Source organism: Ursus maritimus, unplaced genomic scaffold (genome assembly GCF_017311325.1).
Source record: "Ursus maritimus isolate PB19 unplaced genomic scaffold, ASM1731132v1 scaffold_22, whole genome shotgun sequence".
Taxonomy (NCBI): Eukaryota; Metazoa; Chordata; class Mammalia; order Carnivora; family Ursidae; genus Ursus; species Ursus maritimus.
Window position 1 is genome coordinate 42794679 of NW_024424675.1, and position 24397 is coordinate 42819075.

The 24397-nt window shown below is 58.7% G+C and overlaps 1 protein-coding gene across 3 annotated transcripts in view; it reads right to left on the minus strand.

The window, feature by feature from the left end:
- Nucleotides 1-23004, minus strand: part of PMEPA1 (prostate transmembrane protein, androgen induced 1) — a 56726-nt gene extending 33722 nt beyond the window's left edge. The window contains exon 1 of one of the 3 annotated variants that reach the window (XM_040638513.1): nucleotides 22893-23004. Coding sequence is in view for 2 of the 3 variants with exons in the window: in XM_040638510.1 (XP_040494444.1) it covers nucleotides 21930-22038 (109 nt within the window). In the remaining variant the exon portion in view is untranslated. Of the gene's footprint in view, nucleotides 1-21929; nucleotides 22089-22892 lie in introns of those variants that run through there. The other 2 variants (XM_040638510.1, XM_040638508.1) reach the window with 2 other exon arrangements.
- Between the last annotated feature and the right edge of the window lie 1393 nt (nucleotides 23005-24397).

Below are 24397 nucleotides of genomic sequence, written 5' to 3' on the forward strand. Positions count from 1 at the left end.
CGGTGACCCAAACCTATTCTAAACCAGGGGCTGTGCCTCTCCTCAGCCAGGCCAGGTCAAAGGGAGGAGGAACTGCACCCCAGAGCTGGTGGGTCGAGCCCAGGGCGTGTGCAGATCCCTCGGCCAGGCTACCACCTGGGGCAGCCCGATGAGGCTGGGTCCCCTAGATGTGGGTCTCTGGTCTCTTCTGTTCAGGATTCCCAGCAAAGCTTGGTACCCACCAGGTGCCCAATGGGGTCCTTCTTTCCGCCAGCCTTTGCCACCTTCCCTGCTGGGGTGCTGGCCAAACGGCCACTTCCTCTATGTGCCTGTCCCCGCCAGAGGCAGCTTCTATTTCTGAGACTCGCCTGCCCTCCCTTCCTGTGTCCCTCCCTCCCGCCCTCAAATGGGGTAGAGTCCAGACACTGGGGCCAGACAGACAGAGCCCAAACTTCAGCCTCGGCCCTGTCCGGCGGTGGGACCGGAGCCTCAGTTTCCAACCGTGAAACAGGGTCCCAGCCACCCACCGGCCCTGAAGGGCTGTTGTGAGCATTTAATGCCCTCCCTCGACTCGCCGCTGGCCCAGGTCTTGCTGGCCTCCGCCCCCCGGGAGGAGGGAAGTGGGGGCCGCCTCGCTCGCATGCAGCAGGGGAGCAGGGACCCTCATGCTCTGAGCGGAGTCCAGGGCTGGACCCACGGTGAATGTTCCAAACGACATGCTGTTAGGATGATTCCTACCCAGGAAAGCAGTCTACACCAGTTCACTGGGAGTTCGCGGTGCTGGTGACATATACCCTGAGAAGTGACCGAAAACTGCTCACATAAAGGGGGGCATTGCAGGCTATGTGCTCCCCCTTCCACATGCTCATTTTTAATAAAAGGCTGCGGCTAATCTCCGCTCCTCCCACGGGGAACGGCCCACGGCTCCCTCTGGTTTCACCCAGACACGCGGACTGGAGGTGCTGGAAGACGTCTGCGCCACCAGGGATCAGACTCGGGGAGTTAGAACGGGGTTCTCATTGGTCAAGGGGGTTCAGGCAGAACGGCGAGTCCCTCTGTCCGGGCAGGGCCGAGGCTCGGGCAGGACAGGTGCTGGACCTTCAGAAGCTAGGTGAGCTGGTGTGCCGTTTACCAGCCGGACCCCAAGCCAGGCCAGGTGACCCGGTCAGGACTAGAAAGAACGCAGTGACCTCCCGCAGGTGTGACTCCCCCATGCACCCGCTGCCCATAACCAGGGCAGATGGGAATCAGTGACCCCACGCCCCCCAGAGCCCAGCCTGGAGCTCCCTCTCCCCAGACACCCCGACGTCGGCCAAGCCAGCACATAGTTGTGCAGTCCCTGGCCTGAGTGGGAACGAGAAAAGGCCTATAGGGCCGGACCCGGGGCCGCTGGGACAGCACAGGAGGGGCTGGGCACCAGGGGTCACCGTAGATAGCCCCCCAAGCGTCCAGAGCCTCTCAGCACTTTTGCTCCCACAGAGCCTCTACACTGCCGGCCCTTCTCGACCCTGCTCTGCTTTCCCCAAAGTCCTCTCAAACCCACAGGGGCTCACCAACCGCTGCTGGAAGCGGCTCTTCCTGCCTCTCCGTCCCCACGGCTGGGCCAACAGCTACCATGGCCTGAATGGGTGATGAGTGCCACGTGCCACCCCAATTCTGAGGGCTCCTCCCCACCAGCACAGAGCTGGGAGGGGCCTTCTGGTGGTGGGAAAAGGCCATTCAAAGAGGCAAGTGATGGGCTCCATCACACAAGCCCCCACCCCAGCCACAGGCTGCCACGGCGGCCCCTGCTGTCAGCCCACCCTCAGTGGCCTCTGCCATGCTCTCTACGGGCTCTGAATTCACCAGGGGATGAGCGCCTGCATGTGCCCCCCACCCCAGCATCCCAAGAGCGAACGACATCGCACCAACATCAGGAGTGACGGCACTCACGCCGTACCAGGCAGAGACCTTGGATTATCCCACAACATCCCCACACTGTCGCCCTGTGAGGAATCCCCGCGGCCATGCACGGGCCCATTTTACAGACGAGACGCTATGAGGTCACGGACCTTGCCAGTCAAGAATGGGTCTGGAACCGGAGTATCAAACTGGAGACTATCTGTCTCTCTTTGGCCAGCGCCAGGTGCCGGCACCACCCCGAGCTTCCTGTCACCAACGCCACGGGTGAGCTGGCTTCGAGGGTCCCATCTCAGGGATGTTTCTGTCCTGCCCTTTATGAAGCACCCAGACATCCCCGAAGTGGGTGGAGGCCGGGGGACGTGGCTCGGTGGCATCTCTTCCCACAGTTTCTTGGGCTCGGGCCTGGCTGAGCACGGCCTCTGGCCCATGGGTTCCCGCTGGGCCTGGCGCAGACCCGACTGGCACAGGCCGTGGGGTTTTATTTAGACGACGTCCGCTAAGCAGCTCTGGGCCTGAGGGGGTGTCAGCTTGATTGGGTTTCACAGGGCGTTTGTCGGGAGCGGCCTCCGTCGTTAGGAACTGGTGCGGGTAGCGTGGCACTCGACGGGCTGGCGGGGACAGCGGGCTGCCTCCTCCAAAACTCACTCCCACCCCCTTCTTCGTTCGGGGAGGATTTCTTCCTGCCTCAGCCCAAATCCCACTCTCTGGGGCCGCTCCCCAACCCCTGACCCTGAAGAACAAAAGGGAGCGTGAGCGTCTAGACCGCCTGTCTGAACGTGAGAAGGGGGCATTGTACGACCGGGACAGAGGCCTGGCCTCCCAGGCGGAAAGGTCGGGGCGCGGGGGCGAGGAGAGGGTGGCTCTGGCCGGGCCCGCCTCTCCGGTCCCACGCACCGCCTGCCCCTCCTGGAAAAGCGATGTGGTCAGAGCTCTGCACCGGGAATCCGGCCTGGGTCGCTGCCAAGGCCGGACGCGCTGTCTCCACATGAAAAGTGGGGAATCCCTCGGCTCATCACTGGAGGAGCAAATCCATGGGAAGCCCTCGGAGCGGTGCCTGAAACCAGGCAGGAGCCATAAACTCAAGCCGTGTATCGGGATGACCAGTTTCGAAACTTCACGTGTGCTTGGGGCTGAGGTGATGAGGGTGGAGAGACCCCAGCAGGGACCCCAGGGTCTTCCTGAGTCTGGAAGGCCTTGCTCCAAGTGCGGGTCGGGGGGGACCAGGTCCTGAACATTTAGGCCATGGCTGCTGGCTGTGTGACCCCAGTCCCCTATTCATCCTCTCTGGATCTTGGCAACCCCCGTCTGTATAAAGAAAGGCTCGAATCAGATCTGTGGTTTTTCACGATTATCTTACCAGCAGAAGCCTTGGGTTTTGAATGTAGGTCTGACTTGGGAGTTTGAGGGGTCATACAGACCATACAAGTCATCCTAGCACTGCTAGGACGATATGCGGCTGAGGAAGGGGGGAGGGCGTGAGGCTGCGCGCCCACAGGGGCTGAGGCTTACGAGGCCCTCACTATGTGCCGGGTGCTGGCTGAGCCTCTCCCAACACCTACGTGCTCCTCCCCTTGTCTCTGAGACAGAACTGTGGCCATCTGCCCATCTGACAGACACACAGCTCGAGGCTCTGAGCGGCAGAAGCACAGACTCCACGCCCGGGCCGCCCCCCAGAGCTGTGCTGGAGGAGTGGCAGGAGGTCCCCCGTGGGCCTCCCACCCCACACGTCCCAGGGAAGAGATGCTGGGCAGCTGTGAGAGAGCACAGACAGCCTGGTGGGGACACGTCCTTCCCCCTCCCAAAATTGCCGGGGGCGCCTGCACCCATCTCCCAGCCATTGCTACCAGCCTTCACTGCAAATGCCTGGAGTCAGGCCTGCACAGTACTTTGAGCAGAATAAACCCGTCTCCACGTGACCGGATTACAGGCATTTTGACTTTTGTCTTGGTCATTTATCAAATTCTTGGAATTTTTGTTCAATAATGAGCACCTATCACCTTTTACCATCAAAAGAACTGTGCTACGTTCATGGCAGCACAAAAGGAGACTTGCCCATTCTCCCCGGCGGGGTGGTGCGACTTGCTCGGGGCGTCCTCGGGGGTCCTGGTTGGAAATACGTGGCAGGAGTCAGAGAACCAGGCATGCGGGTTAGGCCCGTGATCCCCTGCTTGGAATCTGTCCTAGGAAGCAGCCAGAGGGGGAACGAAGTCTCAAGCATGCCCCCGCCCACGAGAACTAGCTCTATCTGCTCCTGCCCCAGCTGACTGGGCTCTAGGACCCAAGTTCCTAAATCTGTATCTCCCACAAGAAAATTACAAAAACGCAGGTTCCTGGCACGCTCCATGTTTCTGGATCAGCACCCCAGAGGGAAAGTCAGGAAGCCTCTCCTTTTCGGTTCCACATCTAAGGGAACACATTGCACCCCCTCAATTAGGATGCATCCACCCCAAGGGACCCAGGTCCCCCCCCCCACCTCGCAGCCCTACCCACCCATTTACAAGGTTGATGGAAAAGCAGGATCAAGAGAGAAAGATGGTCCCCCTGCTCCGGGCCGCCTCTGCCCCTCGACGCATCCGGCCAAGACTTCGACAAGCTGTGCTGTACAATCATTGGTTTTCTTGCTGATTCAAGTTTGTCTGTTTCGTGGCTGTGTACTTCTAGAATATTCGGCCCAACACTAGTACGTACTCGATAACTGTGCTGAATGAATGTTCATGAATGAAGGAATAAAACACTGAGGGAAATCACCCACCAGAAAGGTTCCTACAGGAGCACAAAATTACAGATGACACAGCCCACCCCAACCTCTGGCACCCCCCCATTCGTGCGCAAGGGGACCCTCCTTCCCTCACTCTTCTTATCAGTGCACTCACAGAGGTGCCTGCAGCAGGGGGCTGGGCTGGGGTCCCCGGGCAGGCTCTGCAAGGGGAGGGGCCGTGATGCAGGGCTGAGTCACAAAGGGTCTCTGGGCAGGTCGGGGCAAGGCGAGGCAGCTGCCCGCAGGACCATGACTTAGTAACAGAACCCACTACAATTCCTGGGCATTTACAAGCACGGAGCACTGAGCTAAGCACATATGCCGCATTTGATCCCCACTGTGATCCTATGAAGTGACTGACTCCGAGGATCCCCATGTTACAGATGAGGAAACAGAGGCTCAGAGCAGGGAAGCAACCCCGGGGACACTCCCCTAGTGGGCTGTCTGGTTCCACAGCGGCCCCCGCCGCCTTCCCCTCCTTGTGTCTGGGTCCTCAGTGCCCACTCACTCCAGACACACTGGGTCTGGCCTTCTCGAGGACCTCACCTGGCTGCAGGCGTCGGGGTGTGCCCCTGAAATCGTGGGGTGCAGGGGTAGATAATGGGGCTGTCAGGGCCAGAGGAAGGAAATCACAGGTGACAGGAAAGAGGGGTGGAGCCCCCAACCTCGGCGACCCTGGTGCTCAGTGTCCCCGAGCCTGGTTGTCCTCCAGAAGACCCCTCCTCTGCTCAGAGGAGCCTGTACCTGGCCTACAGCCAGCGGAGGACCGGCACGGCCAAGGCCACTCTTGGCCCCAGGACGAATTCCTTGAGGGCCGAGGCTGCCAGACGGAGAAGAGGCAGAGCGGCCTCTCCCACGCCGGCTGGCGCTGCTGGCTTGGCACCCACTGCCAGGGTGGCATGTGGCAGCCGGAGTCAACCCAGAGCTCCAGGCCTCACCCAGACACTCTTCAAGGTCCAGCCCTCACCTCACCTGGGCCCTCTTCGAGGTGGAGAGGAAAGGTAGAGCTCTAGGAGACTTGAGCTACCATCTCTCCCGGGGACTGGCAAGGCCGTGCGGGTCCAGGAGGGGCCATGATGATCCCTTGGCGGAGCCTGCAGCCCACACTCAGCTCGATTCGTGGGCACGGGAGCCAGGCTGCTGGGGTTCAGTCCTGGCTCTGCCACTCACCAGTCATGGGACCTAAGGGAAGCACCCTCTAAACCTCAGTGTGCCCGTCTGTGCAATGGGTCTAACAACAGGAACCGCTGCCAGGGGGCTGGGAGGGTTCCATAGGACAGGACGGCGCTGGGCAATGTGTTTAGGGGCACGGCAGGGCTGCCCAGGACCTGTTTTACTCTTAGGACTATTTTCCTGGCTTTCGCACCTCGTCGTCATCAACGGCTGCTCCAGTCCCTGCTGTCGAGGTCACAGGGGAAGTGGTCGAATCGGACCAGGACCACCCTCAGGCAGCATGAGGGCACAAAGAGACAGCACAAAGCCCAGAAAGGCCCTGAAGCACACCGTCCACACTCAGCTTGTGAGCAGGCCAAGGGCCTCCGCCTCTGCCTCTGCCTTCCCACCCGTGCGGCCAGGACCTTGCACATTCCAGCCAAGCTGCAATGCCTTTGTGGGTTGCAATAAAAATTCCTAGACAGGTAGTCAGGTAGGAGGCCGGCCCGGGATGCGCAGCGAGAGGGCAAGGGGGCAAGTGCCATGTGCTCTCCCCTGCCCTGCCAGTGAGGCCGGTGGGGTGAGGAACAGCCTGCTTGCTTTTTCCTCTCGGTCCCCTAGGACCAGATGGAGCCCCGGGACCAGCCCCAGCCCCTGGGCTCCAGGTGCAGGAAGGTCTCTGAATCGGGAGCTCCTTGGAAAGGAGCCTGCCTCACCCCAGCCAGACCAGTCCCCTTGAGGGACTCTGATCCCTCTGAGGAGGTCCAAAGCTGGTGTCACTGTGGGGTCTTCAAACAGCTCCCTCCACCACCTGTCACACGCCAACTGTTTCGAGGAGAGCAGAAATAAAGCACAGGCTCTGCCAAACCCCAAGCCAGACAGGCGGCAGAACTTCCCCCAACGTCTTTGCCACGGGAGCCTTTCCCAGCAGTGACCCGGTGACGGCAGGGATGACGCAGTGTGGACGGCGCGTCCGGAGCACGGCAGTTGTGCCCACGCACCCCTGCGAGGCCCAGAGCTGGGACACACCTAAGCCCCTTGCCTCACTTGCATCCATTGTGCCCCCCACCCCCAGAGCCAAAACGGTGCATCAGGAGGCCAGGTAGTAAAGCACAGATCTATTCTGCAAAGCATCAAACCGCTTCAGGCACCGTAGGGCAATTAAATTAAGGAGGTTTTTTTCCATTGCCAAAAAAGAACTTCGAGATCTCAGTTAAAACACACACAGAGATCCACATGACACACGGCTGTGACAGGCACTCCCCTGCACACTGCGTGGGGCGCGTCAAGAGTCCGAAAGGGCCGAGGCTTGGCTTCCCCGTCATCGGCACCACCCCGAGACCAAGCCTGGAGCCCCACCACCGGCTGACGCTGCTCCCAGCTCTGTGTCTGGAGGAAGGAGGGGGGAGCCCCTCTTCATCCCTAACTTCCCACCCCTGAACTTGCCCCTGGGGTTCCCTTTAGAGGACCCCGTGCCCCTGTGACCTTGCTCTCATGAGAATCGAGCTGACCCTGACCTTCAAATGGCCGGGTGACCTTGGAAGGCGAAAGAGTGAGGTGCCTCCATTTTGCAGGAGGGGCCATCAGTCTGCCGTTGCTATTGGGGACCTCCAAGGAGTCCCTGGCAGGAGCCTCTTAGCACATAACTCCCAACCAGGCTTCCTGATTTTTGCCATTTCCAAATATCCATGAAAGGAATTAAAACTCCTAAATATTTTAATTTCAAAATTTAAATCCTATTCAATCAACTCACTTTTACTACCTACTCTTGTCTTCAACAATAACCCTTAGGAAATCGGGGGTTCCATTTATCCTAACGTGCTTTTAACATACAGCAGCCTAAGTACTTAACGGAGAAATTTAAAATGCCCATCCGCACGCCACCGAAAATGTTCTCACAGTTTCCCAGTTTGCTGTGGGCCTGTCGGTTTCTCCACACTTACAAGGTGGGACAGTTAGGACACAGGTGGCTTCAACGGGATCCAGATGCAGCTCAATTAACCTGTGGGCAAGCGTGCCCTTGGGCAAGTGACTTCTGTCCTCTGCACCTCAGCGTGCCGGTCTGAGAAACAGGTCCAGTGACAGCAGCTCCGCGGGGCCTCCACGTGACCCGGCGGCTGGCACACGGCAGGGATCAGTCACAGCAGGAGCGAACCGTATTGCCACATACAGCCCAAGGGAGTCCGGACGTTCAGGCACACCCCCGTCTGACAGACGAGGTGAGGACCAGGGCACAAAGGCCACAACAGCCACGCCGCCACGATTCTGAAGCCATGCTGCGGTTTCCAGTCCTTCCGCAGAGAAGGCTAGCCGGGGACCCCGGTGTCCAGCCCCTCACTCCCCAGGGAGGCCTGCTCCAACCCCCGACCCACAGCTCCACTCTGAGGCCCAAGCCATCCGTCAGCCGGCAGGAACGCAGCCTCACTGCTACCGCCTCTGAGTAACCGCCTCCCCCAGACATGATTCATACCTGTCTGGGGTCACCCACATCCTCATTCCCTGCAAAGGAATGCACGCCAGGTGAGGCGAGCAGGCGGGCTGGCATCGGTGGCTGGCGGGGCCGTGCCAGGCGGCGGCAGGGGCCTAGCCTGCTGAGTCTCCAAGGACTCTGCGGCCACCCTGAGTCCCCCTGGCCAGGGCTGGACAGACAGACGTCCCCATGTATGAGGCCCAGATTCAGGTTACAAAAGCTTTTCCCCCACAGGCAGCTGGCATTCCACCCGTGGACCGTGAGTCCTCTGGGTCCAGCTTGGCCCTCTACAGTCCCCTTGCCCTGTTGAGCGGTGCCACCCCAAGCCTCCCCCACACCAGGGAATGCTACACAGGGGTAAAAAGGCATCACTGCGGACCCACACTACGCGGTGGGTCTCAAAGTCGGGAGACTGAGCAAGAAAAGTCAAACAAGAAGAGTGAACACACAGCGTGATTCCATGTATGCCAAGCTCCCCACTAGGAAGGACTGGCCGGCAGTGTCTGCTCCAGGGGGTTGGCACAGACCGGAAAGGGAACCCGTCCGGGGACAGAAGTTTCCACGTCTTGGTCTGGACAGGTGTCCCATACACACGTTTGCCAAACTCATCACAACGGATTCTATGTCTGTGCACTTTGTGTCTGTAAATGACACCCCAATAAACACATCAGAGCGGGGAAAACACGGGTTCCAGAGGAAGGTTAACAACTTAAGAGAAGAGAAGGGACAGTGGGTGAGGTCTGAGGGGCTCTTCCTTCTCGCAAAGCCCTAGGTTCGATTATGCCCATTTGACAGAGAAGAGAACCGACAAGAGGAGAAGGCGGAGCAGAGAGACGAGCACGGGCTCATCCAGGGCATCAGGGACAAGAAAACCTCCTGTCCAGAAAGAACATTCTGCCTTCAACCGGGGACCCGCCAGTGCCGTCTCTGCCTGTCTTCTCCCCCTCTGTTCCTTGTGCGAAGAAACCTTTTCATAAAAGCGAGGTGCCACCTCCAGTGAGGCAGAAAGCCTCGCATAGGTCGCCAAAAACCCAGGAGGCAAAGGTTCAGGGCAGTTCCAGCTGCGGCCCAGGCGGGGACCGTGTCCCGCCAGCCACAGGGACAGAAAAAGAAGCCAGGATGCCGAGTGACCACCCTGATCACGGTACGCACCGAACCCCAGGGAACCCCCTGACCCCGAGGCTGGCTGGAGGCCTCAGGGGTCACTCAGCCGTTCCCAGCACCTGGTCCAGAACACAGCATGCAGGTGAGCCCTGCGCCGGGAGGCAAGGCCACCCAGGGTCCCACTGCTGCCTCCGGGAGGGTCGCCCATGAGTGGGAGCACTGTCCCGGCACACCCAGAGTCCCTGTTGGTGTGAGGTGTCCTTGCGATGACAACAGCATTAGAAGCAGGCCTCCATTCGTAACAGAAGGGCTTTGGGCTGAAAACTGGCCTTGGTTTTCTCCTCTCCCTCCCTGGACCTCGGCTTAGCTGCAGCTCCACCTGGAATTACCACGAGGGTTCAGCATCCCGGCTGCTGGCTTTGTCCCCAGGAGCTGGCCTGGAGCGCCCCTGAGCATCGGGCTTGCGAGCCCCCAGGCGGCATTCCCGTGCAGCCAGCACCGGGGACACCTGAGTGCAGCGGCGGCTGGAGGAATGCCTTCCGCTGTGAGGTTTGCTAAGCTCTCTCCACCCGCTCTCAGGAGCCCAGCCCACCCAGCACCCCACAAGCCATGGTGACCCCTCTCTCCTTTCAGCAGCAGCTCAATGCCAGACAAATTCCTGCTCTCTCAGGCCTGAGCTCCAGGCATCACTGCCCAGGGACCCTTCCAAGAAGGGGCACGGAGAAGACTGAACGAGGCAGCTGGAGAAGCCAGAGAGACCATACCCTTGCAGTGGGGGACGGGAGCTTCTGTAGCTTAGGGGATGGTGGGCAAAACACAGGCTTTGAAGCCCCAAAGCCCAAGTTCAAATCCTGCTCTGCTCCTCGTGACCTCCCACACCGTGGCATCTGACCTAGCTCGGGCTCCTCAGGTGCACAGGGGGACTGCCCCAGGCACAGTGAGGCTGGGCACGCACAATGCTGGTCAGCAGGTACAGCTGCGGTGTGGAAAGCCACGATGTCACAGTGGGCGAACACTAAGAAAAAGATCAGACAGACAAAGTTGCCAGGTGCCAGGTGCCCACTCCCTGAACACTGCCTGCCTCCTAGCTTTTCTCGGTCTTCTTCCCAAGCCCCACACCCCCTCGCCCGAGTCTATGCTGGGGAAAAGGTCCAGAGCTCATTCTCACTAGAGTGTAAAGGAATGCTGCAGTGTGCTTGGGGTAGGGCTCAAGATACCCAGGGGAAAGAGGCTGTGGAGGTAAAGTGGAGGCTTCTGTGACATGGAGGCTCGTGACCCCGATTTTAAAGACAGACAAATGAAGTGCTGTGGAGATGCTGGGGAATAACAGGAATGGGGGGTCTTTCTGCAGATCTCAGCTTGCACAAGCCTGGAGGTCTGGGAGGGCCCCAAGCCTGAGAGCTGAAGGCAGGAGGCTGGGGCACTCCAAGCGGGTGGCACCCTCCTAGAACTCACAGAAGTGAGTTGTTCCGTAGCTCGGAGGGGGTCCTGCAGCCCTCACGCCTCTCCCCGCTGGACGGCCCTGCGCAGACAGCTCCCAGCTCCCTTCTTGAGAATCATCCACACCACAGTCCAGCCCTTTCTGAGCCCCGACCAGGAGTGGACCCGGGAGCACCACCTCGGGGAGAGTCTCCCCAGCAAGAGTGGACGCTGCTCGGATGAGCCATGTCTGTCCCGGGCAGGAAGGGCGGTGCGGGACGGACGGCCACACGCTCATCCCCGATCCACGCCCTGGAGTCTCGAAGCCGCTCAATAACCACGGGCCGGGCTCTCCTCTAAGTAAAGGGTCCCAGGAGCTGGGGACTCACCAGTGCTCGAGCCGGGCCCTCATTCGGTGATGCGGACGGCAGGATCCGGGGGACTGAGTGGGGCAGACGGACAGTCACCAGAGAAGCAGACCGCGGGGAGAAATATTCGTCAACTCCACATAAGCAACGCGGGGATTACGCACGTGCAGGCAGAGCCAGGATTTACACGGACAACCGGAAGTTGGACTCATAATTACACCTCTGGGCCATGCAGCAAGCAACTCTAATTAGCCTCTAGATGGGAGGGTAGTGACAATTTTATTTAGGGCCAAAAGTAAGTAATAAAATTAGGCAAAATGAGCCGCTCCACGTGTAAGTCCCCACACTTTGCAGAATAAGGAAACACTCGACCATTGCAAACATCGAATAATTGTCACTGTGAGGAACACTGAGGGGAGGGTGGGGAATGGCCTCTGACTCTTAAACCTGGACATTTAAACCGTTCCACGGTGGACCCCCAGACGACAGAGTTTTGTTTTTTTTTTTTTAAAAAGGCAATATTCTCTGCATGTGTGCCCTTTCGACGGGAAACTCAGCTCCGAGACGCCGTCAGGGGCGTCTCTACGTGCCAGCCTGCTCAGGAGCCGGGATCCATAAACACGGGCAAGATACACCCGAGATAGGAGCGTATTTAGCTGTGATCTCCCGTAACGATCACCAGCAGCCAAATGGAGTGGCGTTTAAAGAGCCTGTCGGTGTTATTTAATCGGTTATATTCACCGACGTAATCGACACTCTCTCCATCACCTCAATACACCCCCCTCTCCCTCCCATACCATAAATAGATTAGAAAAAATAGTTTCCTGCTATGGCCGTGACCCCATCGGCTGCCAAGCTCAGCCTGGTATGAATCACTCAGGGCTCACCGCGACGGCGTTCTCCAATGACTGAACGATAACGGGGCAGCACAGACACCAATAAATGAATCATGCCTTCCGCAAGACCAAACCTTTGGCTTTTACAGACACCAATTACAAAGTAGAAAGAAAAGAACAAAGAAATTACTCAGGGTGTTTTCGCAAAGTTGATTCATAGGTTTACAGAATTATTACCGACTAAATTGTTTTTAGGAGGGCAATTAGAGCTACGACCAGCTCCAGCACATCATCAGCCTATCGACATGGGAATTTGCAAAATGGGGTGGGGAGGCCACCAACGTCTTGCAGGGCTCCCGGGGACCTCACTTTCTACTTTCTCCTGGCGGGTTCTTTAAGACATTTGTGAAATCCTTAAGACATGCAGCCACAGAAACGACGTAGAGGAAGTAAGCACATATACACGTCGTTTCAGTAAAAATCTTCGTATTCACTTTTAGCTGTAGTAGAACTATTTTTCACTTCTGTGACCAGGATTTTGCAACACAATAACCAGATAACGTCTACAATACAACCAAATGCTCCCACAATGTCTCCATGCACACCAACTGCAGACAGTTCAGACCAAAGCTATTTTACCTACTATAAAACTTAGGGTGATGACGAAAGAGCTCTCACTGTGCCCATATGCAAATTCTGAGCCTCTCTAACGAAGTGCGACCTCTGGGATGAATCACCCCACAGGCCTTGGGCTGAACCTTGCTGGCCAGGCTTCCTGCACAAGCTTCTGCGAAGTGTGAAAGCATCCCCACCAGGGACATCAGATCCTTGTGGGCAAACCGACACAGGAAAAAATAAAACTGAGCTTACACCTGGCTTAGGCTCTTGGGCTTCCCGGCAGCTGCCTGGACCGCCATGGGTAAAGCCAGCCCCTGGCAGTGACCAGGTAACGAGGGCCACTGGGACAGAAAACCTCTTTCAGGAACGGGCAGTTTGCTTTCCCCCTAAATCTGCTGGAAATCTGACTCAGCTCCCCACGTCTCTTTCTGTTTTGAAGATGGAGGCTGAAGATTTCAGCTGCCCTGGTGCACCCCGGGCAAAGCCAGGGAAGGCTCAGGCTCAGGCTTGGCACACCTGTGGGAGGCAGGGTCCCCACTGTGGCCTCCAGTCAAGGGACCTCAAAAAAGTCTCCCAGCCTTGGTGGGTGGAATGCACACGTTTAAAAATGTTCTACATATTTAATGTCACAAAATATCTGTGTATCTTTCATATATCCAAAAATATGCAGTTTTATATATTAAAGCACATATATCTATATTCTTAACTACTGACTCCAAAACAAATCCATGGCTGGATTTGTCACTTCTACTGCCCCCCAAAGCCAGGGATGGAAACCTCATCTCCCGGAGACCTCAGGACCAACAAAGACTCTCCCACCCGAGGCCGCCATGATGGGCATGCCAGGGATCGATGGCTCCCCATCAGTCACGGGGGCAAGTGAGGAGCACCACAGATCCGCTCACTCACCGACCGCTTCACCCTGTACCGACCATCTACTCTGGGCCAAGAGCACGCAAAAGCGGTATCGGTCCTCAGCGCGACTCGGCACGGCTGCCCCCGTCCCCATCGCCGAAGTCCCCGTGAGGGACAAAAGATCTGGGACAACTTCTCCAAACTTCAAGGCAAGGCGGGGCCTTGAACCCGCGCAACTGTTCAGAGGTGTAGGCTGTGTCCTTCTGTCCAGCCCGGGGGGAGCCCGGTGCCGTGCGCCGTGCGCCGTGGAGAGCCGGCAGGTGCTTCAAGGGGACAGGGCAGGTGCTTCAAGGGGACAGTGCAGCTTGAAGAGCCAAGAGCCAGCTCCTAGAGGCCAGAAGCAAACTTTATCCGGCATCCAGATCCCAGGGCCACTGGGGATGTTACACTTGCTACCAAATAATTAAAAGTCTCTGCTAGCAGAGTTATTTCCCAAACCCACTGACACGATACTCATTGATTTTAGCTACAATGCATCTGAAGGGAAAGAAACTCAGAGTCCACGTTCCCCGAGGCTCTGGACATCAGGCCATCAGGCCATCAGGACACCAGGCATCGCAGGCACCAACTCTAAGCCAAGTGACCCACCCCTTCTTTCCACCCCCAACCCAATGCAAAACAAATACATATTAGAATCTGCCAGAACATCAGGAAGATCCCATCCCCCCTGATACCTCCCAGGTGAGTCACGGGAGCCACCCCAGCACCTGTCAACACGTGGCGTCTCACCGTTGCCTCAGAGCAAACGCCAGCTCCGCTCGTAGGTGACACCGGGCAGGAGAGTAACCCCAACACTCTATGTCTGGAGGAGGTGTCCAGAGAAGAACTGCCCTACAAATTCTCCCTGTGGGGCTGGGCGCGGGCGGCCGCTGTGCCTTTCTGGAGTTTCAATGCTCTAAGCACCGAAGCAATCGGAAGAGAGACCTTGACCTCCCAGGACAGCCCTGGCTGAAGCAGGGGAGGCAGGCCTGCCCCTTAGTGCAGCTTTGACGTTTCCAGAAGCAATGGTGGCTGCAGGTGAAGGCACCGTTCCTGCCCACAGACAGTAAACTTCCTTGATGCATTCAAAACACGAGTCTGTGCCCCCGAGGTGCTTCTCAGTGCTCGGGCCACCGTCTTGCGCACCCACGAAGCAGGTGCTGGTCTTCCCTCCATTTTACGGGGGTGCTGGTGGAGGCCTGGGGGGGACGCAGCGCATGCCCTGAAAAGGATGGTTTTCAGAGTCTTTAACTTGACTGCGTCCTGTCCAGTCTGGACGCTTCTTCCAGACTGCCCACGCGCCCTGCCCAGACCCCCTTCCTTCCCGCCTCTTCCACATCAGGGGTATCTGCAGGCTCGGGGGACAGACTGAGCAAAACGGGCACGGTCCCCAACCCCTCCGTGTCTGGTGACCAGAAACAACACAAGTGAAGATGAATTACACAATACCCAACACAACATGACAGCTGTGACAGGAGAAACCCCCAGGGGTGCTCTTGGAGCCCAAACAGGATGATGGGTCTGGGAGCCTGGGGGAGCCTCCCTGGGAGAGGCGTCCAAAGTGGCCTCGTTTCCACTCCCTCCCAGGCCCCGCCCTGGAATAAACTCGATTTGGGTCTGCTCACTAGAAGGGCAGCCCCCAGAGGGCAGGGTTCTGTCTATGGGGTCCCGGCACTCGGCAGCACAGTCGCTATGTGATGACCTGCGAAATGGCTGGGCACCCCCTTCTCGACCCAGATGGCCTGGAAATCAGGGTAAGGTGAACAGATACGGTCCCTCCGGGAACAGCCCTGGGCCATTCACCCATGTCCTACCCCAACGTTGGAGGTGGCGGTACTGGGGATGCAGAGACGCCAGCTCTTCGCGCAGCCTGATGAGGGGACGCCTGTCTGGGGGACACCTTGCGAACGAATGACAGCCAGTGTGCCGCCAGAGTGCAATGGACCCGACCGCGCACCCGAGATCTGTGAGCGTTCTTCCCTAGTGAATGGTCCAACGTGGGCTTGCAGTCTTGGGACGAAATCTAACCCACCACTGCCAATGTCTAGTCTTAGAAAGCTAACGCTGGGGCTCGGGGAGCCGACGTGGTGGTGTGGGGACGAAATAGTGGGAGCGGGAGTGTGGGGTCGGGGAGCTCAGGTCTGAATTCCAACAGAGCAGCAGTTCCTGGCTGTGTGACCTGGGGTGAGTGTCTTACCCTCTCTGAACGCATTTTTTGCATCTGCAAATCGGAGAGAGCAATAGCTCTCTCACAGAGCTGTTTTGGAGATTGAGAAAAAATGCGTCACTGGTACCCCTGGCACACAGGAAGTTCTCCATATCCAACTAAGGAAGGGAGTGGAAGCAAAAATCCATCAGTCACCCGGAAACAGAAGAGAAAAGCCGTGCTGTGGCTCTGGGAAGGCCTGGGAATGCCCCAACCCTTTCTAGGCCCATCCCGGTGCACTGAAGCCCCCGCTCTTGTCAGCAAGCCATTCTGGGACTTTTCCCAGCTTGGTGACAGATGCCTCCACCGGCACCTGACGAAGCCCTGACGAGACCCACAGGTGACACAGTTCGGCTCTGCCGTGTCACTCGAAGGGAAAGTGAGGTTGACTGTCAATGCTCCAAACTGTCATGACTTCATGAAAGGGGCAGCCCCCTCGGGGAGGGGGCAGGGCAGCACGTGAAGACACAGGTGCTCAGAGACGTCAAGCAGACAAGGTGCCCCCATCCCACCCCCCAGGGGAAAACAAAAATCAGGGTCTTATTCTGATGGTTCACAGTCTGTATACGCTCACTTGTTAAAAACTGAAATTAATTTTCAAAAAATGGGAGCCTCAGACCATCCCTCGTTTCTGGGTTTCGTGCTCCGGGTCGTCTTCTGCATTGGACCTGGTGGGGTGTCTGGATGTCAGGGTGCTACTGACTTCATGGGCTAAGTTTTGTGCCTCCCAGGCCCACAGAGCCCCGGTCTCCAAAGCTGGCTGTGGACTGTGGGAGCCCAAGGGGGTCCCTGGGAGACCTTGTGGGGCTTCCTGCCCTGGAGTGGGCATGCTGGTGGTTTCCCAGCCACCTCTGTGGTGGGCCGGGCAGGGACAAGGAAAGGCAAATATTCAAGTCCCTCCATCTTCAAGGTCACGGTCCCCACACGGGCCTGTTTATTCCAACGCCCCCACCCCTGCCAGCACCCCAGCCCCAGGACGGGGAAACCTTTTTCTGGTGCAGGCCTCCTCATCAGGCAGTGACCGCCAGGAAACAGGACTGAGCAGACACTTGAAACTAGTCCTCCCCCAGTGTCACCACCAACCCCCATGAACACGGGGCTGCATAGATACCAGGCCACACTTGAGAATAACCTTTGAAGAGGCACAGTCCCCCAGCACATGGGAGCTGCCGTTACCCCGCTTTCCACTAGCACCACAGGACAGCCAGTAAGTGCCAGAGCTGGACCGGGCTCCCATCTCCCTGGCCCCCAGTCACACGCTCGACCCACCCCAACCCACGGACAGATCAGGTCTGCGGGCAGGTGTCGTGGGGCCCTCGAAGCGAGAGGAAAAAAGAACTGCCAGTCCTGAAAAACCAAGAGTTTTACATCAAAATCCAGCTGTCCGGGTCCTTGAAACGAAGAGGTCTGGCCACACAGGGCCCGCGCGGTGGATGCCCTGTCAGGCAGGACTCAGCCCCAGGTCTCTGCAGGCCACCCCACCCTGAGCCTCGCTTCCCTGGCTGCGGGGAGCCCCGGGCGCAGCACGGAGCCATCCTCCTCGCTCCCAGGCACACAAAGAGGGGTGGGCCTGCCAGCACGCGGGGCCTCCACACGTGCCCCTAACCGTGCACTGGCACGCGCGCGCACACACACGTGCATGCATGTGGGCACACGACCCTTTTCAGAAGCACAAAGCAGGCCCTTGGCTTTGATTGCCCCCTCAGCACGTGCGCCAGACAAGCACCCCGGGCTGGCGGGAGCACGGCCTCCCAACTTGCACTGGTAAGGTACTTCTCTTCGGGCAGGACCCCAGACCGCGAATCCCCTGCAAACTTGGTCTTTGGATGATAAAAACCCGAAGAGGAAAAGCCACGTGGCCCATACCCCCCACGTGGTAGCTTGGGTCCCACCACTGGTAAGCTCCTCTACAGCACGGTTTTACTCGTTAACCACTGCACAAACCAGGGGCGCGGTGAGGGCAGGTGCCCAGCGCACCTGAGCTGGCAGGTGTGGGACTGCTGCGGGACACTCACACCCTGCTGTCCTGTTAAAGCTGCGGCCACCCCGGCCCTCCCGAAGGGCCTGCTCTCCCCAGCAGCTGCACACCCCCCTCCATTTCCCTTCTCCTCCCAAGGGAGAGGGCCTCCATTTGCACAGCGCGGAGGGCAGACTGCGTCCGCGGCCGAGCAGCAATTACTTACTCTCTGCCTTGAGAAACACGAAGCTGGGCCCTGACCCTGGGCCACGCCGGGTGGTGTGGCTGGCTTACCCCAGACCTCCTGGGGAGCTGTGGCCAACTGTCTGACCTGAGAGCCAGTCTAGGATTTGCACCTCAACCTAAAACCCAGACAGTCGGAAAACATGTGGGTTAAAAGGCCCCGCTGAGAGGGCCCGTGGGGGAAACAGCTCGAGCTAGACGGCCACAGTTAAACCAAATTCTGAACTATAGGCCTGCAGGGTGCCAGTCTCCCCTCCTAATACATGCAAATCCAAGACGGAGCCCCCTGTCCTTCCTGCGTGGCACCCCAGGGGCCCTCCATAAAGGCCAAGGGAACGACACGCAGGCGTCACCTCTGAGCACGACCACGGGCCTTCACAGGGGCTGATCTCTGAAGGGGACTGAGCTTCAGCTTCTGACAACTCCCTTCCACCCCCTGCCCCCCCACCCCCCGGAGAAATAATTGATTAAAACAGCAGTTCTCAGCCAGGGCCATGTGCCCCCGCAGGGGACACCAGGCGAAGTCCGGAGACATTTTGGGGTGTTACGACTTGGTGGGGGGAGCAGAAGCCTACTCCAACGGGCATGTAGCAGGCAGAGGCCAGAGATGCCGCTAAGTACCTCTACACCACACAGCGCCCCCCCCCCCCCAAGGACGTCCTGGTGCCTTGGGTGAAATGCCCCGGATCTGAGACATGGGGCACCGGTGTCCTGGGCGTTTCTGCAAGCTGTCTGGGAATATCTGTTGGGAACTGGGTGTGGAAGAGGAATCAGAGGCTCAATGATATTGGTGGTGTTAAGAAACACAACTGCCACCATAGATACAGGGGTCCAGGGTGGGTGTGGGGCAGGGCCCGGCCCAGGGTCCTCCAGAAATGCCGCACAGGTGCCAAGAGCCGTATGGCACACGTCAGTCTGTCCAGGCAGAGGGGGCATCCACCTGCCCCCCAAAGCCTCAAGCAGAAGCTGGAGGAGAAAGGCAGGGGCTAATTTCTAAGAGACAGACCTATAAAGAGGTCAACAAGAACGCCAAGAAACATGCATGCCAGAGGAACCCTTTCCTGAAAAGTCGCCTGGCCAAATCCCTACTGTCAGCTCTGGTGGGCTGTCACCAGAGCCGGCTGTTTTTAACCACAGGACCCCTGGCTTTTTTAAAGAACAGCATATTTTTCTGTGGGGTATCTTGGGTACAGTGAACTCCCATCAGAGAGCGACCCTCACCCCCTGACTCTCAGGGAAAATTGGGGGCCCCCGGTGTGTGCTGGCAGTATCTTGCATCGGGCTTCCTTGGAGACAGCCCGGTTCCCACCCTCCCAAGTGCACCGGTGGGCGATGCTGCTGATTTCCTCCAGCCCCCAAGTTCAAGATGGACCTACTGCGGGGCCCAAGTTCCAAATTCAAGAGGCAGAGTGTGCGCTTCCTGAGAAATGACGCTGGGTCTGGGTCCAACGTGCATTGGGGACCGGGGGCAAAGCTTTCCATTGCCACCTTCCCTCACCTGTAAAAACCTGAGCTGGACAAGGCTCCAGCCAGCTCTGAGATTTGGGGCAACTGAACGCCGCACCAGGGACCCAGCGCTGTCCAAGGGGAGGGGAGCCATTCTTGGCACTGGAACCTCCAGCCAGACTTTGGAGGGCAGAGGCCCCATCTTGAAAGTTGGTAGAATTTTCGATTTCAACCGTCAGGGTCTCATTTTTCAGATGAGGAAACTAAGGCAGCTGAAGGAACCTACCAAGGGCCACGGGGACACTGCCCCCGCAGCCCAGCTCCAACTCCATCTTTGACGTTCTGCGTGCAAACCACCCCCAACCCCTACCACGTGAAATGTGCCCTTCCTTCCGCACTTCAAATTTTCCTCCCCATCTTTTTGTACAAAGAAAACTCCAGGCCTTCAGGCTTCCTCACCAGACCCTTTCGGGGAAATCTGATTAGCACTTCCAACTAACTGTTACATTATACCTGCATCTTAAAGATCATTTCCCTTCCTGCCCTGGGCTTTCTTCCAGTAAGTAGGGGGCCGTGTGTAAAACTACACTGTGCATGGTGACTCAGGCACCACCCCGGGGCCAGCTGGAACAGGCCAGGGTTCCAGGCGCTAACCTCGAGGGTCCCGCTCAGATGCCAGACCGGGAGAAGCACACAGGTGGAGGGCAATGGATGGAACAACATCTTGGTGTCAGCCAAAACATCATCAGGGCCGAAGAGCCCACGAAGGGATGGGAATAAGAATGAATTTTTTTAAAAGTCCTGAACACAAAGCAAGGACAAGTGCAAAATACCGGTGCCCAGTCCTCATAATAGTAAGTTCGACACAGCAGCGTGGACCTCTGGGGTGGGGAGTTCCCTAAGGCAGCTTTACAGAAGGGGGAAAATGAGGCACCAAGGGTACTTGAACAGCAAGCCATTTAGCACTGGCGAGGCTCTCTCCAAACATGTGCGAACATATTTTAATAATATCCTCGTGCATTTCATTAGCCTCCTGAGTTCACAAAGGGCCTTTGGGAAGCAATCTGGTTTAATGCAACTCAGTTCCGCAAATGCTGGCTCTGGGCAGGTTCTCCTGGCACCTCGCTGGCCTGACGCGGGGAGGCTTTGGGGGATGGGTTGGGGGGAACCAGGCTTTCAATTCCGGGGCTGGAGGGAGGGGGGCACTCATGGGTGGAAGGACCCACCACCAAAGGTGGCCAGCCTGCCCCGACAGGACCGGTCATGGGTTATTTTTACCTCTTGTGCCTCACTGTACAGGCTCAGGGGCCACAAAATGTGGCAGCCGCCTGCGGAAACTGGCTTATGAGTCACCCAGTGACTGCCCTGCTCAGTGGTGGCCGCCTCTGACTCCTGGTCCCAGCTGGAAGAAGGCTGGCCCTTGCAGGGAAGGGCTGTGTGCTCCCTTGCCTCGGGTGCTCAGAGGTGAGGGTAGGGAAACTGAAGCCCCGAGAGGCAAGAGGTCCCCACAAGGATGGGCTGGGGAGGGGGTACAGGTTAGAAGGCACTCCACCCAACCCAACCTCCACCTGAGTGGGCTATGTGTGGCGGAAGTAGAGGCTTATTTGGCTCAACTTCTGGATGTATAGGGTGAGATGGTGCCAAGGTTCCAACACCCCCTCCCCACCCTCGGTCTACCTCCTCCTTTCAGGGCCAGGCAGTCCCAAACACAGACAGCCCCAAACTTTGACTCATTTGCAACCACGGTCCCAGCCAGGCTGAGCCAAGCTGTCCAGACAGAGGCTATTTATAGGTGCGTCGTGGACACAGACACTCACACAATGAGACACACACTCCCGATCCACCTTCGGCCAGACCCACCAGCGCTGTACCCTGGATCCAGACACCCGGACGCAAATGGTCCCCAAACCCCCAAAGCTAGGCACACACTCTAAAGAGGCACCCAGACCCGGACATAGGCAGAGACGCAGAAAGACTACATATTCCCCGGACAGACTGCGACCCAGACACACAGACACAGAGAGACACGGAGACGCGCCAGACCCAGACAGACACACACAGACACGCACACTCCACAGCCGCAAGGAAACCCACTCACACAGACCGAGACAGAAGCGCCACGCACACTCCAGACACACACCCCGGGCCCCAGACACCCCGCAGGCCAGACAGTGTCTCACACGCCCGCCACCCCCCTTCCCCCAGCCAAAGTTGATAAAGAGCCGGCCTAATTGCTCCATCGAGACGGCCCCTTAGGGAAATAAAATGGAAACTTCACGGATCCGACAGCCCCAGCCCTCCCGCGCCGGGCGCCCCGCCGCCCTCCGCGTCGCTCGGCCCCGGGTCCGAGTCCCAGCGGGCGGGGCGCGGGCAGCGGGGGCCGTGCCAGGCTCGCCGCGCCGCGGGACAAAGCCGGGCCGGCCGCCAGCTGCCGCGAGCCAGGAGGGCGCGCCCGGGGCGCAGGGCGCACGGCCCGAGGGGGCGCGCAAGGCCCGGGCCCCCGCCCGCAGCTGCGCCCGGACTCGGGGTCTGAGCCCGACATGGGGCCTCAGGGGAGGGGGGCACGGGGTCACTCACTGATCTCCATGCTCTGGAACAAAGAGCGTTTGCAGTTGCACGTGCAGGAGACATTGGGCTGCCCGGCGGCGAGGGCGGCGGTGCTGTTGACCCCCATCAAGCGGTGCATGGACGGCGCGGCGTCTCGGCGCGGGGCGCAGGGGGCACGGGGGCGGCCGGGGGGGGTTCCGGCCGGCGCCCGGCGCTCGGGCCCCGCATGCAGGAGGCGCGCGGCGGGGAAGGCGCACCCCGGCTCGCCGGGCTCGGGGCGCCGCCAAGTTCCCGGGGCGCCGCGGGACTCAGTGCGCGGGGCCGCGCTCCCCTGCGCCCCCCGGCCGCCCCTCGGCAGCCCCGGGAGCGTCGGCAGTGCCCGCGGGTGGCGTCCGGGAAATGGGCTGGCAGCCGGGGCGCGCGCTGCCGCCGGGGCTGAGCCTCTGCTGCTGGCTTCCCGCAGCCGAGCGCCGCCGCCGCCGCCGCCGCCTCCTCCTCATTCAAGTCCAAGGAGATCGGGTTTCGCTCCGAGACCGCGGTCGGAGGCAGGCAGACGGTCTGACGTCAGCGCTAGACGGGGCTGCCGGTTCCCACCGCGCGGGGGCCGGGGAGGGGGCGCGCGCTGCGCCAATCCCCGCCGAGGTTCCCCCGCACCCCCTTCCCCGGCCGCGGGGCGGGGTGACAGAGAAGGGGGCGGGCTCTTAAAGGGCCAGAGCGAGGCGGCCCGCGTAGACCCGGGACCAGCCGGGCGGAGGAAGGGTGCAGCGTCCCCGCCCTTACTGGGGTCAGTTTGGAACCCCTGGCCTGGACACGCGGGTCCGGGAAAGCGGGACTCGTTCCCACCCTCACCTCCGAGCGTTGCGGGTGCGTTCTGGGACCCCGGAGTTCTTGACCCCGGTTTAGGGCAAGCCTGCCCCATCCCAAAGAAGGTCCCTGGACTCTGGGTACGGGGAATTGGAGAAGATGGGGGAAGTCCTACAGATCCCCTATTACCTGATTTCGCAGGAGACTCTCCGCCTCCAGGTCTGCAGAACCACGAGGCCCCTAGTCCCCTACGCCCCTTGCACACTTTAACCCGACCCCAAGGAGGTCGACTAGGTCAGACTGGAATTCGCGTAGACACGCCCCGGACCGCTCCGAGAAACGCCCGGGAGCCCTTGTCATGTAAATACGTGTCGGGGACTTGTGTAACTTCCCAGCCGGCGGGGCCCGGGGCGAATCCTCTCCCATTGTCTGCTGCCGGAGGGGCCACCGGCCGGGGAGGCGGGCGCCTCCGGAGTTCAAAAGAGGGGGGAGGAAGTGCGGGGGGTGTACTTTTATTTCATTAAGTTTTAATTACACAAGTGCTACAAGAACACATTCTCTTGGTTTAAAAAGAAATGAAAATATTACGTCAGAGGTCCTCTTTCTGGCGCTCCTCCAAACTCTCCACTATTTGGTGTGTCCCCTCCTAGACCCTTGCCTAAATCTCTGTTTATTTTACGTGCACTTGGGGAGCGCCTACCTTGGGCCAGAAACTTAACAAATATTAACTCAACCTGATACCTACTCCCAGAGGCAGGAATGTTGTTACCCCCATTTTACAGACGTGGGAACTGGCCTGGGGAGTTGGTTGCTTAGGGCCACACAATGGAACAGGCTGGTCCCCACACAAGGCAGGTCTGGGGTGTATCTGCACCCCCATAGTTTTCTCCGTCTTTACATATCCACATACCCTGGCAATTACAGGAGTTTAGTAAGGAGCAGAGATTCCTTTTGTATTGGGGGGGAGGGGTGTTTAAAAATTACTATTTCCTTTTAAGAGAGGGTAACCAGACCAGAGACTTGCAGAACCAGAGAAAGCCAGCCCAGGAAGTGGGTGTGATCTCTCCTGGCAGCTGGTCACAGCGATGCCTCTTGCTGTCTTCAGAGGGCAGGCAGAGAACTTTCTGTGGAGTCAAGCTCTGGGGTGATTGGGTGTTTCGGGTTTATGGAGGAGCCCTAGGGTGCCCAACACACAGGGAGGTTCAAAGGTACTGACCATCATTTGTTTGGGAAGAGAGGCTCATTCTCTGAGCTTTGCCCAACCCCAGGGGCTGGGAGGTGGCACGCCTCTGCCTGCCCTGCGAGGACACTCTCAGCCCCTGGCTTGAGAAGGGATCGATTTCACCTGCAGTTCCGGGATAGGGGAGGTCTTGCTGCCATTTAGCCCCTGCAGCTTGGAGGAAAACTCCGGGGGTTCCTGATTGTTGCTTGGGGGACCCTAACAATGTAGGCTGGGCCTGGGGATGACGGTGGGTCCCACTCATTTCCTGGGCCAAAGAAGATCACCATCGTAACCCCTCTTTTCAGCTATTCTTTCTTTCGCTCAATCAACAATCTCAGGAGCTCCAGCCCTCTGTGCTGGGAATTCAGGACTCCAGGAACAATCCCTGTCCTCTAAATCTCTCGCGGAGGCTCTGGCTGTCTGACAGTGAAAAATCCCGCGCTTTGATTGCCTTGGAAATGAAGCAGCGTTT